The following is a 12,420-nucleotide window of genomic DNA, read 5'->3' on the forward strand; positions in this document are numbered from 1 at the left end:
AAAAAAAAAAAAAGAAGCAATTAAAATGTACAGTAGAATTAAAATACTTTTTGATATAATACTTTAAAATTGAACTTTTTTGTCTGCTTTGTAACAAAAAATGAGAGCGTAAATTGCCAAAATGTAGTTCCTAATATAAAGTTCAAATCTAATAATCATCCTGACCCGTCACTCCTTTCATATAATATGAACACCCCAGCTCACATTGATGCTGGGCTTCAAGCACAGTTATTTTATATATTGGCCATATTATCCCATGTGTTGAAAATATGGTCACTGCCTCTCATCTTATCCCTAACCCAGTATTTTATTTTTTCATTCACTCTTTACTTCCGTGAGTTTGAATGTCTTCAGTATGTCCTCTTGAGTATCCAAGTGTGGAAGAAATTCACGAATGGACAATTGCCCTCCCCCATTCAGAGATTTATTAAGACTGAGCATATTAAAAATATTGACTAAAATTTGTCTTGCCTTATTTCAAATATTTTTGTGTATAGTAAAACTTATTTTAAAGTTAGTTTTATATTTAAATTTTGTGTCTGAATATGGCATAACCCAAGAGTTCTGTTTCTTATAAACCTTTAAAGATTTTTATCATTTGTTAATATAGCCTTATATAAAATCTCATTATGCAGTGAATTTGGTATATTCTCATTTTTGATATTGAATTACCAAAACTAGCTTAAGATATTATTTAAAATAAAAGGCTGAAGATACATAAGTACAACCCAAAATAAGAAGTCAGTGGTTTCTATAATGACAGCAAATGACAAGGAGTGGAATTAAAGATGTCACTCTTACAATGTTCAGTAAAGGTTGAAAAATTGTAGACTTATCTCCCTTTATGGTATTAGAAGCACAGCTTCGAAAACCTATCATAGTGCCTCCTGCAGTGATTTAATTCATTTTTTTCTTTGTCAAAATTTCAATGATTGGATTGAATCTCTTGATAATTGGTAATAGTGTACTATAGAGCATCAGTATTAAAAAAATCAAACTATTGCAGCAAACCAAGACTGCTGAGAAGTTAGGCTTAACTCAAATTGTGGATGTTTTTGTGGCTGTAAGTTTTCCTTCTCTGACTTATTTTTTCTTTCTGTGATAAGCTGATGTGGTATGTGTGTGTTTGCTTTAACTTAGCAGTTGAAATGAATATTCTCCACCTCAGAACTACCGCAATTACATACTTCCATTTCTTTCTGAATGATGTGGACTATACTGTGTGATTACAAGTGTACCAATTTTCTAATAATAAGCAGTTCTGTAATTGTGCAGAAGTTCTCCTTGTACCAAGTGTTGTGGCTTCTGCTCCAAATTATGAGTAATGAAGGCAGATGGTAGGTGCTTTACCTTAATTTAGCATGACAGTGAGTTAGTGTTGAAAATTCATATGCCCTAAGTCTATAGTCTTAACTAAATCTATGCTTTTTCTCTTTCTTTCATCTGGACAATGTGTTCTGGGGGGCATTGAGCATGAAAGTAAGACTTTGAAGGTACCTTGAATACTATATGTGACTTCAAAACAGTTCATTTTTATGGGGTCCTGTGAGATAGGGTTCTACTTATTGGGAAATAATACGTTTATGCTTCACTTTCCTCATCTATAAAGTTGAAATGCTAACATCTACCTTGCTTCTTTCAAATATTAATGTAAAAACTCAAATGTGGAGCATCAGTGTAAAGCACCATGCAACTAGAAAGCAGCAGGTTTAACACTTTACACTTGAACTCTAATTTCCCAGAAGATGAACAGTGTCAGAGTTATAGAACACCAGTGCTAAAAGGAACCTAGTTTTGTCTCCTGAGTCTTCTGCACATTTCACTCTTTTTATACTATTCAAATGGTAAGTCAGCATTCAGTTACAGCCTTTTACTTGCAGCCTGTAAGCTTACCACTTTCTTCAGAAGACAGCTGCTGTCTACTGAAAATATCATCCCTCTCTGCTTTCTAGCTCAGAAATCACCGATCACCCCATTATTTGTTTGCCTACTTACTTACTTACTTATTTATTTGGAGACTAGGTCTTCCTGCGTAGTTCAGGCTGGCCCTAAACTCATAATGATCCCCCTGCCTCCGCCTCCCAAGTTCTGGGATTACAGGTGTGTGTCAGTACACACGGTGTTACTCTCCTTTTTGTTTGAATGTGGCTGTCAGTAAGTGATCCCTCTCCACTCAGCCCAGAGTAAATCCTACTTCTCTTTGGCCTTGTTTTGTTAAGAGTCATCTGCCTCCTTTACATTTTTAATCTCTCTCCACTAATTCTTCTGTGAATGGAAGGACTTTTCCAGCATCTAAAAAGAGAAAGGAGGGAGGAGTGAAGAGAGAGAATGTGAGAGTGAGAGTTCAGAATATATAATCTCTATATCCTCCACCCACTATGTAGCACGATTATGTGTTTTAACTTTAGAAAGTGCTTTCTACTTCTGCCACTTCCTACAGAGACTGCCTTGCAAAGACAGCCAAAATCTTTCCCCAGAGCTGGTGGCCCTCTCTTGGTTATTAGCCTCCTTAATCTTTTTTTTGTATGACAGTTCCCATATAATTTCAAGGGGTCTACATCTGTTTTGGTCTAATGCTATTGACCTTCCATTCTTTCGATTGCTTACTTTTTGCCCTCTCCTAACACCCAAGTTTGAACCATGTGTTTAAATTAGTACATAGTACATATCAGTTTTTCAAATGTATTAATTGACATGAACAAATTTTTCTTTAGTTCTGTCTCCCCACTTTTCCTGTTGTGAGACCTCATTCATTCCTTGAGCTTCCACTGAAATAATTCTATGGAAATAGCTGTCTATCTCTACAGCGGCTCCAGTTTTTTTTTTTTTTTTTTTTTCTAATTTCAGACCAATTTCTTAGGCCTCACAGGGGCTTCTCGTTTTCCAAAACTAATAACGCCAGAAGACATGCACTACCTTTTGACACCTGCATTCTTTTTATTCCAGAATTGTCTTTGGCTCCTATCATTCTGTATATTTCAGAGGTTGTCAAGTTCTCTGCAGTCTCTGTGTTATTCCTCACATTTGTTTCTTCTTTTCGTACTTTTACTCTTCTAGACCTGTTCTTCGATACCTTTTAGATGCTTGCTAGGGGTCATTTTCAGACCAGTGCATCCCTCGCCCCTGTGCCTCTGCACGGATGCCAGATTAAGATACAGGCGCTCAGAGTAAGCCCTGTTGCCATCTGAAATCGGTGAACTCCGTAGGTTAGCTTGCCCAGGCCTGCCCATCTGGTCTTAGCCTACCTGTTTTGATCTTAAGGAAAGATTTGTGGTTCTCTTATCATGCTGTATGCTTTCCAGTTTCTATGTCTTTCTTTTTCTGCACATTTCTTTTATTGCAGAAAGTTCAAGTGGAGAAGAAAGTGGTCTCATAACCGAGTGTGGTCATAGCTGAAAACAACTGCTGTTCAGGGAATAAAAAATACTGAGGAGAGGGTCCCACTCCTGTGAATGGCACAGGGACAGTTGAAGGGCAAGGACCACTGCTGTACTGTGTATGCCCTAAGGGTCTCAATGCCAGCCCCACGAGGCACAGAACTGTAGTCACACCTTCAGGTACCATGTTTGTCTTCTTGATTGAGAAGCATCCTCATCTAAGATAAGATATTGTCAGTAATCAGCAAAGAAGATTATCTTGTTTCAGTGACAGTTATTTTGATGGACAGGCATACTTGTATTTGTAGGTGTTCCTTTCTGAAATATATTTGAGAAATATTTTGAAATAATCCTTTTCATGAAATAATTCTTTACCCTAAGTAATACTTATAGCAAAATTATTTGTAATAATTTCATATTTTAAGCACTTTCACATGCTATACACAGTGAAGGAAAAAAATATTTTATGCAGTAGTAGAGAGAAAAATCAGTAATACAGACCATATCATGTCTGGAACAGATTCACATTTATATCACTTTCTCTTATTTTTCACCAATGTAGTTTAGCTATGTTCTGCTGATAGTTAAAATTTTTCGTTGGACAGATGGTAAGCATTTTATTTTAAATGATGTTTTCAAAGTTTTCAGAGTTTTTTTTCTTTTTTGTTTGAAACAGAGTCACACTATATAGTTCAGGCTGGCTTTGAATTCACTGAGTAGCTTAGGATGGTCTTAAACTTGGGGTGATGCTCCTGTCTCAGGCTTGAGTGCTGGGATTGCAAGTTGTACCACCAGACTTCAGTGTTCTCACCACTAATATATATTAGAGCTCCTATATACTATAGTTATTTTGGCTATCAGCTTGTTACTCCACTATTTGTGCCTTAACTGTAGTGCATATTCTGTTTATAGCTACAATATTTGTATACCACCCACTGAAAATTTATAGTTGATGATTAAAATTATGATAATTTCAAATCATGATTATTACTGTGAATTGCTTTTATGTATTTTCCTTTACACATTAACATTTCTATAAACAACATATAAAATATAGTCTATTAGTGTGAAATAAAGTATTTAGTATATACACATTTAGCATTTACTATTAAGAACATCCCATATTTGTATCAGTGTGTGTACTAGCTATGGAAATACTACCATTGCTGCGTCGTCTGCAGTGTGGGAGGTGCTCTCCCTAGTCGGCTTTTGTTCAGGCTGTGTGTACCTCGTATCTCTGTGAGGTGCAGAGAAGCCGTGACACCTCTTCAGGTCTCAAGACCAATCACTGGTACAGTGACTAGTGCTGGAATGTCAGCAGGTGTTAAGGTTTGTCTTAATAAAAGATTTGGGGATGAAAAACATATGTGAGAAGTTTTTGGGCATAAAGCATTTTAGCATGTGGTATGAAATGGAACTGTTTTCTGATTCTATTCTATTTGCGAAATAGAAAACAGGTTTTAATATATGCTTATAAGTATGTATACTGCAGTTGCATGACTTCAATAAATATTGAAGAATATTGGTTTATATTCTTAACAATTCAAAGCCTTGCCTCTTTCTGTTTCTGTCTTTCCAGATTTAATTCATATTTTAAGTTCTCCAAAACTGATTTCTGTTGAGACTTAAAACAAAGGGAATACCATTAAGTGGGCTTTCTTATTTGAGTAGATACGCTCTAATAGGTAAAGCTTTGCTTTAGCCATTAGACTTCTTTTTATCTCAATGGCCTGGCACTTTTATTTTAAAGCATAGGTTTAAATGTAAGCCTCAGATTTGTAAAACATCAAATTTGTCAGATAGCTTGAAAGGAAAAGAGTCATTAAATTGTCCTTCATGTATAATACTACATGAAGTAGTATTGAAAATATTTCATGCAAATATATTGCCCTGTGAGGCTAGAAATGAGTCTTAAATTGTTGATTTCAAAGCACAGTATGGGTTTGGTAAGCTTTACGTATTGGTTATCCTGTCTTACAGTTTTAAATTTAAAACCTCTTTATAATGGAAGCACATGTAATGCTTGTCATGTGTCGGATTTTTTTACATTTACTTTTTAAAAAAAAATAGCATAAAATGAACATGCATAATACATAAAACATCTTCACTGGTAAAATGTTACCTATATTTGTTTGTATTATTTGGAACTTAGTATTTCCACTATCTTGTATTTATTATTGAAAATGAAATACATTAAGTAGAAGTGAAGTTCTTAACCCTGTGACTTTGTATTATATTCTGAAAATGTTGATGTGTTGAGGTGTATATAATTGAACACCATAGAAACAAATGGAGATTTGAGGAGGATGAATTGATAACTTTGTACTTTTTATAGTGAGATCTTAAGATCAGTTACTGTTGTCCTTATAAAAGTCTAATACAGTCACTCAGCTGTTAAAAACCTAATCCTCTGTTTAAAAAAATATACAAAAACAAATTGTCTGTCTTTCTGCCTGATCTCTTCTCAAGTACTAACACAATGGAAACAGTGGGTGATCTGTCAGTGTGTTTGGTTTGTCAATGATGGTTTTGTATAAATATTGGGAGGGTAAGAAATAAAATTCACACAGTAAAATATGATTTCATCTGCCTTTTCTCTGCAGCTCCGTGGCTCATGCTGCGGTGTGAAATTCTCATTTTACACACTTTGCAGGCGGAGCACATGAATTATGCATTGAGCAAGAAAAATCTCCTGCCTCGAGTCCTATATGCATTTGCCCAGGTTCTGTCTCTATTACCAAGATAAATTGCAAATGGAGAAATGTTTGATGGAATAGAGCTCTTAACTTCTTTGTTTAGAATTCAGATTTTTATTTTTCTAGTAGATCCTTTAAGTATTAAAATGTTTTGAACTTACTATGGATTTTTTAAAATGAAAAATGAAATATAGTATAAGAGGGGAATGCCGAACACATCATGGAGCATTTTATAGTCTTGATTCAAATGCAAGCTTTTTTCAATTCAGTAGAATTGACCATTATCTATTGCTAATCTTGTATTTCAGTCCCTGGTTATTTGCTGCTCACAGAAAGTCAATGAAATTCTATCCTTTTGAAAGCCTTTTTCTTTCTGTTTTGGGCTCAAAGAAAGATTATGCCAATTTCACATGCAGCTCTGCTCTATGTTGTATGTGACCTGATGTGTATTTAATAGATATTGTTACATGTTCCTGGCTGTGGAGTAGAAAATAAGGTATAGACTTGGCTTCAGCTTTAACTTTATCTTGATTTGATAGGTTTCTAATTTTTCAGCTGGGGAGGTTACAGTTCCATAAAGACAGTCATGCACCATTGTAGCTTATAGGAAGCTACACCCTGTGCTCAGCACTGCATTTTGATAGGTCACATGATGCTAAGCTCTTTCTGTTATATGTTCTTTTTTCACAGGAATAATATTCCAGTAGAAATGCCATTTTCATTCTCAACTTGTTTGCATTACATGCAACTTTAACATTTCAGCCTCAAAACTAACATTTCTTTTATTTTCCCCCCAGCTCTAGACATTGTTGTTTATTTCAGGAGTGGAGAGACCAACACTGTTTACTTTGTTTTTAAATGAGGAATGAACATTAAAACTTTAGTTTTCAATAGCAGAAATAGTTGAGGAAAAAAAAGTCAGTGTTGATGTTTTTAATTGATGTTTTAATGTATTTCCTTGATTCTCTTAGTGTTGGCATAAGGGAAGCAAATAAGCAGGATCAAAATCATTTTAAGATGTTACCTGCTGTACACTTTCTTGTAAATGCTCTTGTTCTTGTGTGTGTACTGCTGTTAAGAGGTGCAATACTGGAAAAACTTCTGGTGGTGGTTATGTCTTTCACTTGAGTGATGTGTTTCCATGGTTTGAATGCTTCAAAAACATTCATATGAACAATACACTCCCAAGTCCTTCAGTAGATTATAAATTATTTGAAGGTGGGAATTATACCTGTCTGAGCTATTATTTCCATTGCTTAGCACAGAATCTGATAGACATCTAAAATTCTGTACATACCTAGTGAATGAATGAATGAATGAGTGAATGAGTGAGTGAATGGATTTTAGTAAAAAGTTCTGACTTTGAGATGATTTCACTTAAAGTAAAAGAGCACAGATTATAAAAGATAAGTAACTGACACAGATAATACCTGTTTAACACCGTACTCTTTATTGGTTTTTAGTTGTGTACAGTACTATTTAGTACTGTCCTTACTTACACTTTTTTTGAAGGAAAAAAAGATAAACTAAACTTTTGTGAATGTCTAACCAAACTGAATACTTCAGGTTTATGGGTGTTGTATTCTAGTCCATACTTACAGAGTTTTTGTAAACACAGTATACTAAATAAGAAAATCTGTTGTGAGGGAAGCCCTACTTATGAGCAAATATGTTTGAAATATTTATTCTCTCTGCAAAATAGTCAAGTAAGTAAATTGTTTCCCACCCACAAGAACATGGGAATGTCATTCATAGATTTTAATGAATATTTGGGGCAAAGAGGTCAGACACAACCCAGTGCTGAGATTATGAGTACCTGGTACATGCCTGTCACGCAGTACCCACAAGCCTGTTGATGGTTTCAGAGCTGTGTGTGTGTTGCTGGGGCAATTTTTCTTAAGGGAACTTGTTCAAAAGTTATTTTTTAGAACGTTTGTGCACTTCAAACTGAAGAACCATATTATGTTTTTACGTTAGCAAAAGTTGTCAGTTTATAAAATCATTATTGTTCACCTTAAATTTTCTTCTAAAATCCTATGATCTTTAAATGTAAACTATTTTAAAATAATTAACAGTTTGCATAATGGAAAAGAAATACTGTATGCTAATTGAGACAGAAATTTTTATTGTGAAAAATGTTTCATGCAGCAGGACAGAGGCTTAATGTGTTTTTAAGAGTAAGGAAAAAGTATGTTTTTTTTAAAAAAAAAAAATGGAATTAACTGGTTTCCTATCTGGGTGTGCTGGCACGCGCTTGTGATCCCAGCACTCCAGATTGCTGTGAGGCAGGAGGATTGCTGGGAGTTTGAGGTCACCCTGGGCTACAAAGTGAGTTCAAGGCCAGACTGAACTGCATAGTGAAACCCTTTCTCAAAAAGACAAAAAAAAAAAAAAAATTTTAAAAATGCTTCCTAGAATTTTGGGGGGTTTTTTGGTCATTTTGAGACAGGATGTCACTATGCAGTTCAGACTGGTCTTGAGCTCACTTTATAGCCCAGGCCGGTCTTGAACTTGCAGCGATCCTCCTGCCTCAGTGCTGGGCTACCCAAGTTTTTAAAAGCAAAGCACAAAGTAAATGAAATATTTATTTTTTTATAGGAGAAAGAAAAAAAACTAAACCAAGATAGAACTTCTCTTACCAAAGATGTTTCACTTCTAGACCTAGATGATTGTAAGTATAATTAATTTTTTTCTGTATTTAGTATATTTCTTATTTTTATAATAATGTTTATTTACATGTCCCAAAATGTACTGATATCTGTTATAAAAGATTTATAGATGAGTAAGATGTCAGATGAGTAAATCTTATAAAAGATTTATAGATGAAATTTTTGGAAATCAGTGGTACTAGAATTTGTTATTTATTCAGCGTAGCAGTGCTGTGTCACATGGCTAAATAATAGTTGGCCAAATAAAATATATCAAATTTGGCCAGTTTTACATCTTTTACTTTAATAATATATACTTGTTTTAAATGTTGATTTTCAAGATTCCCTTGTCTAACTTAAGGAAGTAGGTACAAAATTAGGAAAGAAAATAAAAATGGAAACCACCATCTTCCACTTCCAATTTTTATTTATTTATTTATTTTTTTTTTTTTTTGGTTTTTCTCCGGTACCAGGAACCGAACTCACGACCTTGCGCTTGCCAGGCAGGCGCTTTGCCGCTGAGCTAAATCCCCAGCCCCATTCCACTTCCAATTTTGAGGGGAACAGAAATGGATTATAAAGCTTGTAGAGACAAGTTAGCCCTATGTATCAATATTTTAACTACAAAACATCTTTGTTGCAGCAAATCTACTTCTGAATCTTATAAATACACTCAGCCACATTTGCAAAGATACATATTCACCATTCTCCATAAATGGTGTGCAAGAGAGAATAGAACTAATTTTATTCCTCAGTAGATGCTGCATGAGGAGAAGAGCAACAAGTGAGATTTCCTGAGTACTGACCCACTGTTGTTTTCCATTGTAGTCTTTCCACGCTGGCGGAGGATGTGTGCTACTTCGTTCTGTCGTAGATCTGTTTGTATTGTTTTCATTGCCTGTCTCTAGTGGACATGGCACATTCTTACTAGAGAGAAACTCGCAAGTATAATACCGAGAAATACTTAACATAGGGAAGTTAAAAATAAAATTGAAGGGGCTGGGGATATAGCTGAGTGGCATAAGCACCTACCTGGCAAGTGCAAGGTCCTGAGTTCGATCCCAGTACCAAAAAATAAAACTGAAGCCAGATGTGACTCAGTTTTTACATGTTAGCAAAGATTTTACATTTTGGTATCATCCAAGATACTTCATACCCTGTTCATAGGATTACAAATGGGTACAGCTTTTTGGAGTAATCTTAACAGTATCTATCTAACTTAAATTGTGCATCCTAGTAATAAAACCTAACAGTTCCTCCCTGAAAGTTTATCTTACCAGTGAACTACAAAATCAGATCTTCTTTCTTCCTTGTTTTAAACCCTTTAATAGAATATCTTTAATTCTCCATTAAAGTCCATGCTTCTTTCCCCAGTCTCCAAGACACAGACAGTCAATTTTGGTCAGCCTCTTACCCATATTTCACATGACTCTGCCTCTTTGCTTTGTTTAAACTGTGAGGCTCATACCTGCCAAGGGCTTCGTACTGCTGTCTGCAGGTCTTTCATACTGTAGAAATGATCCCTGAAAGTGTAACCTTCCTGAGGTCTTACAGTGGCAGACTGGGTCTGTCTTTCACGTCCAAGCTCAGAAGTCACCCACTGTTACACACTGTCGTAGTCTGATGAAATAGCCGAAATGTAGTCTGGAGGATTTATAAACAGCAAAAGTTTGTTGTAAGTAGAAAGATACATGGAGAGCATGTAAAGAAGGGAAGCCTGTAAAATACACAACTGTTAACACTTTGATTCTTTTTTATACAAGTGTATTTTTATATGTAGAGACAAATTTTCCATTAAGTTCTTTGGGCCAGGGGTGTAGCTCAGCAGCACAGTGCCTGCCTGGCAAGTGGAACAAAGCTCTGAGTTCAATTTCTGGTATCAAAAAAAAATAAGTTCTTTAAGAATTTAAAGGTAAGATTCTTAAGAGGAAATTTTATCCTAACCTACATTTCACAACTCAGCATAGAATGTTTCCCTTTGTTTTTAATACTGAAGTATTTGAGATTTAAAAAAAAAATTATATTCTGTATTTGTCAGAAATGACACTCAAGAGCCTTTTGTTAACAGGTCAGCTCAGCAGGCATTTATGGATGGGTTGTCTTCTAAGTGCAGGTACTTTGCTAGATGCTCTACTGGATACTTGTATTCCATCGTTCTTGTCCAGACACTATAGTCTCGTCATAGACACAGATACCTAGGCAAGTGTGTTATATGTATATGTACGAGACACTGTGGAGATGCAGAGTTCAGGGAGAAAAGTAGCATTTAACAAGCTGAAAAGGACTGTGGAAGAAATACAACCCAGCCTTGGCAAAAGACAAGCAGAAGGCTTCCAATTGCACTGTTAGCTGCTCATGGCCTGTAGTAGTCTTTCACCACCCAGAGTTACCAGTTTGTTGATCAAACATTAAAAGTGACTCTTCAGTGGCTTAAGTCCTCAACTTGTGAGAGTTAAGAGCAATCTTGAAGGAGAAGCAGGCACGCTTCTTATGTTTTATCTCCATAGAGGTTCAGGTACACACTGCATGCCAGGAGAACTACAAGTACTGAGTAGGCACCATTCAGAAAGTGTTTATTGAATATATACCTGAGATTCTAAATAAATATAGCATTGTCTCTACCCAGGGGACTGTAGAGGAGGAACGGGAGGAGTGGGGAAGTGATCAGATAGATTGCCACATGATAGGTGAAATGAGAGGGAGATAGGCATTGAGTGCTGCCAGGAATCTCAAAGCCTGCGCCTCCTCCCAGGAACAGCATGGGACTCTGGAGCTGAGTTTCAGCAAGCATCAGCCAAGCAGTCAGGAAAGGATGAGCAGAGTGTTACCAGGCAGAATGAGGACTGGAGGAAGACAGAAAGCCAGCTTACCCACAAGTAGTTACTGTCTGTAAGGAAGCAGTACAGTGAGCATTTCTGCTGTAGACTGGCTCTGTCACAAAGCCCTTCTGCGATTTTGAACAAAACTCTGTATGTATGGAGAGGGTGTTATCAGGCGCATAGACCTTTATGTCTTTAATTAGTTCAATGAATTAATTTCTGTGTTTCATTTTTTTATCGGTAAAATGAAAAACTACAATTGTAAATCTTTTATGATTTCTGTAGATTATCGAACTGTGTGAGTATTTCATGAGCATTTGTTGATAATATATGAAAAAATATTTGGGCAAGGAAAAATATGACCCAGTGATCTGTTATTAAACTTAAAGATCACAGCATACTATCTTGGGGGGCATATTGTAAGTGTCTGAAAATTAAAATATCTTTTAGTACCCCACACCATATTCTCTTAGTAACGTGGTTATAAAGCAGCAGTTCTGTTCTCGTGTTCTTTCGTAGAAACTGTAGATTTCTGTCATTACACTCTTAGTAAAGTACCAGCAGCCAACAGTTAATGTATTTCAAGGTGAGCATAGTATTTGTGATACCACACTGTTGGGTAAGGTCTGGTTCAGACGTAGAGGGGGTAGCCAAGGAGATGAGGGAGCTAAGCTGACGGAGTTTGAGTTCCAGTTTTCTTAACTAGCTATGTTAGCTTGGGCAGTTTACTTAAACTCTGCTCTCATTGCTTTATCTACAGAATTGGAGTAATATTAACACTTTTTATGGCAGCTTACTCTTAAAAAGATTAAGTAAGTTGATACATGTGAAAAAAGCACTTACATTTGTGGCTGGCATAGAATAAGGAGCATTTTCTCAG

The 12,420-nt window shown here is 35.8% G+C and overlaps 1 protein-coding gene across 1 annotated transcript in view; it reads left to right on the top strand.

Moving 5' to 3' along the window:
• Ap3b1 (adaptor-related protein complex 3, beta 1 subunit) overlaps nucleotides 1-12,420 on the top strand; it is a 258,894-nt gene that overhangs the window by 173,100 nt on the left and 73,374 nt on the right. Inside the window, exon 21 of the mRNA XM_005386022.2 lies at nucleotides 8,672-8,744. Coding sequence (XP_005386079.1) covers nucleotides 8,672-8,744 — 73 coding nt within the window. The remainder of the gene's footprint in view (nucleotides 1-8,671; nucleotides 8,745-12,420) is intronic.

The sequence above is a fragment of the Chinchilla lanigera genome, unplaced genomic scaffold, assembly GCF_000276665.1.
Source record: "Chinchilla lanigera isolate Chin_1 unplaced genomic scaffold, ChiLan1.0 scaffold00024, whole genome shotgun sequence".
In the NCBI taxonomy this organism is placed as follows: Eukaryota; Metazoa; Chordata; class Mammalia; order Rodentia; family Chinchillidae; genus Chinchilla; species Chinchilla lanigera.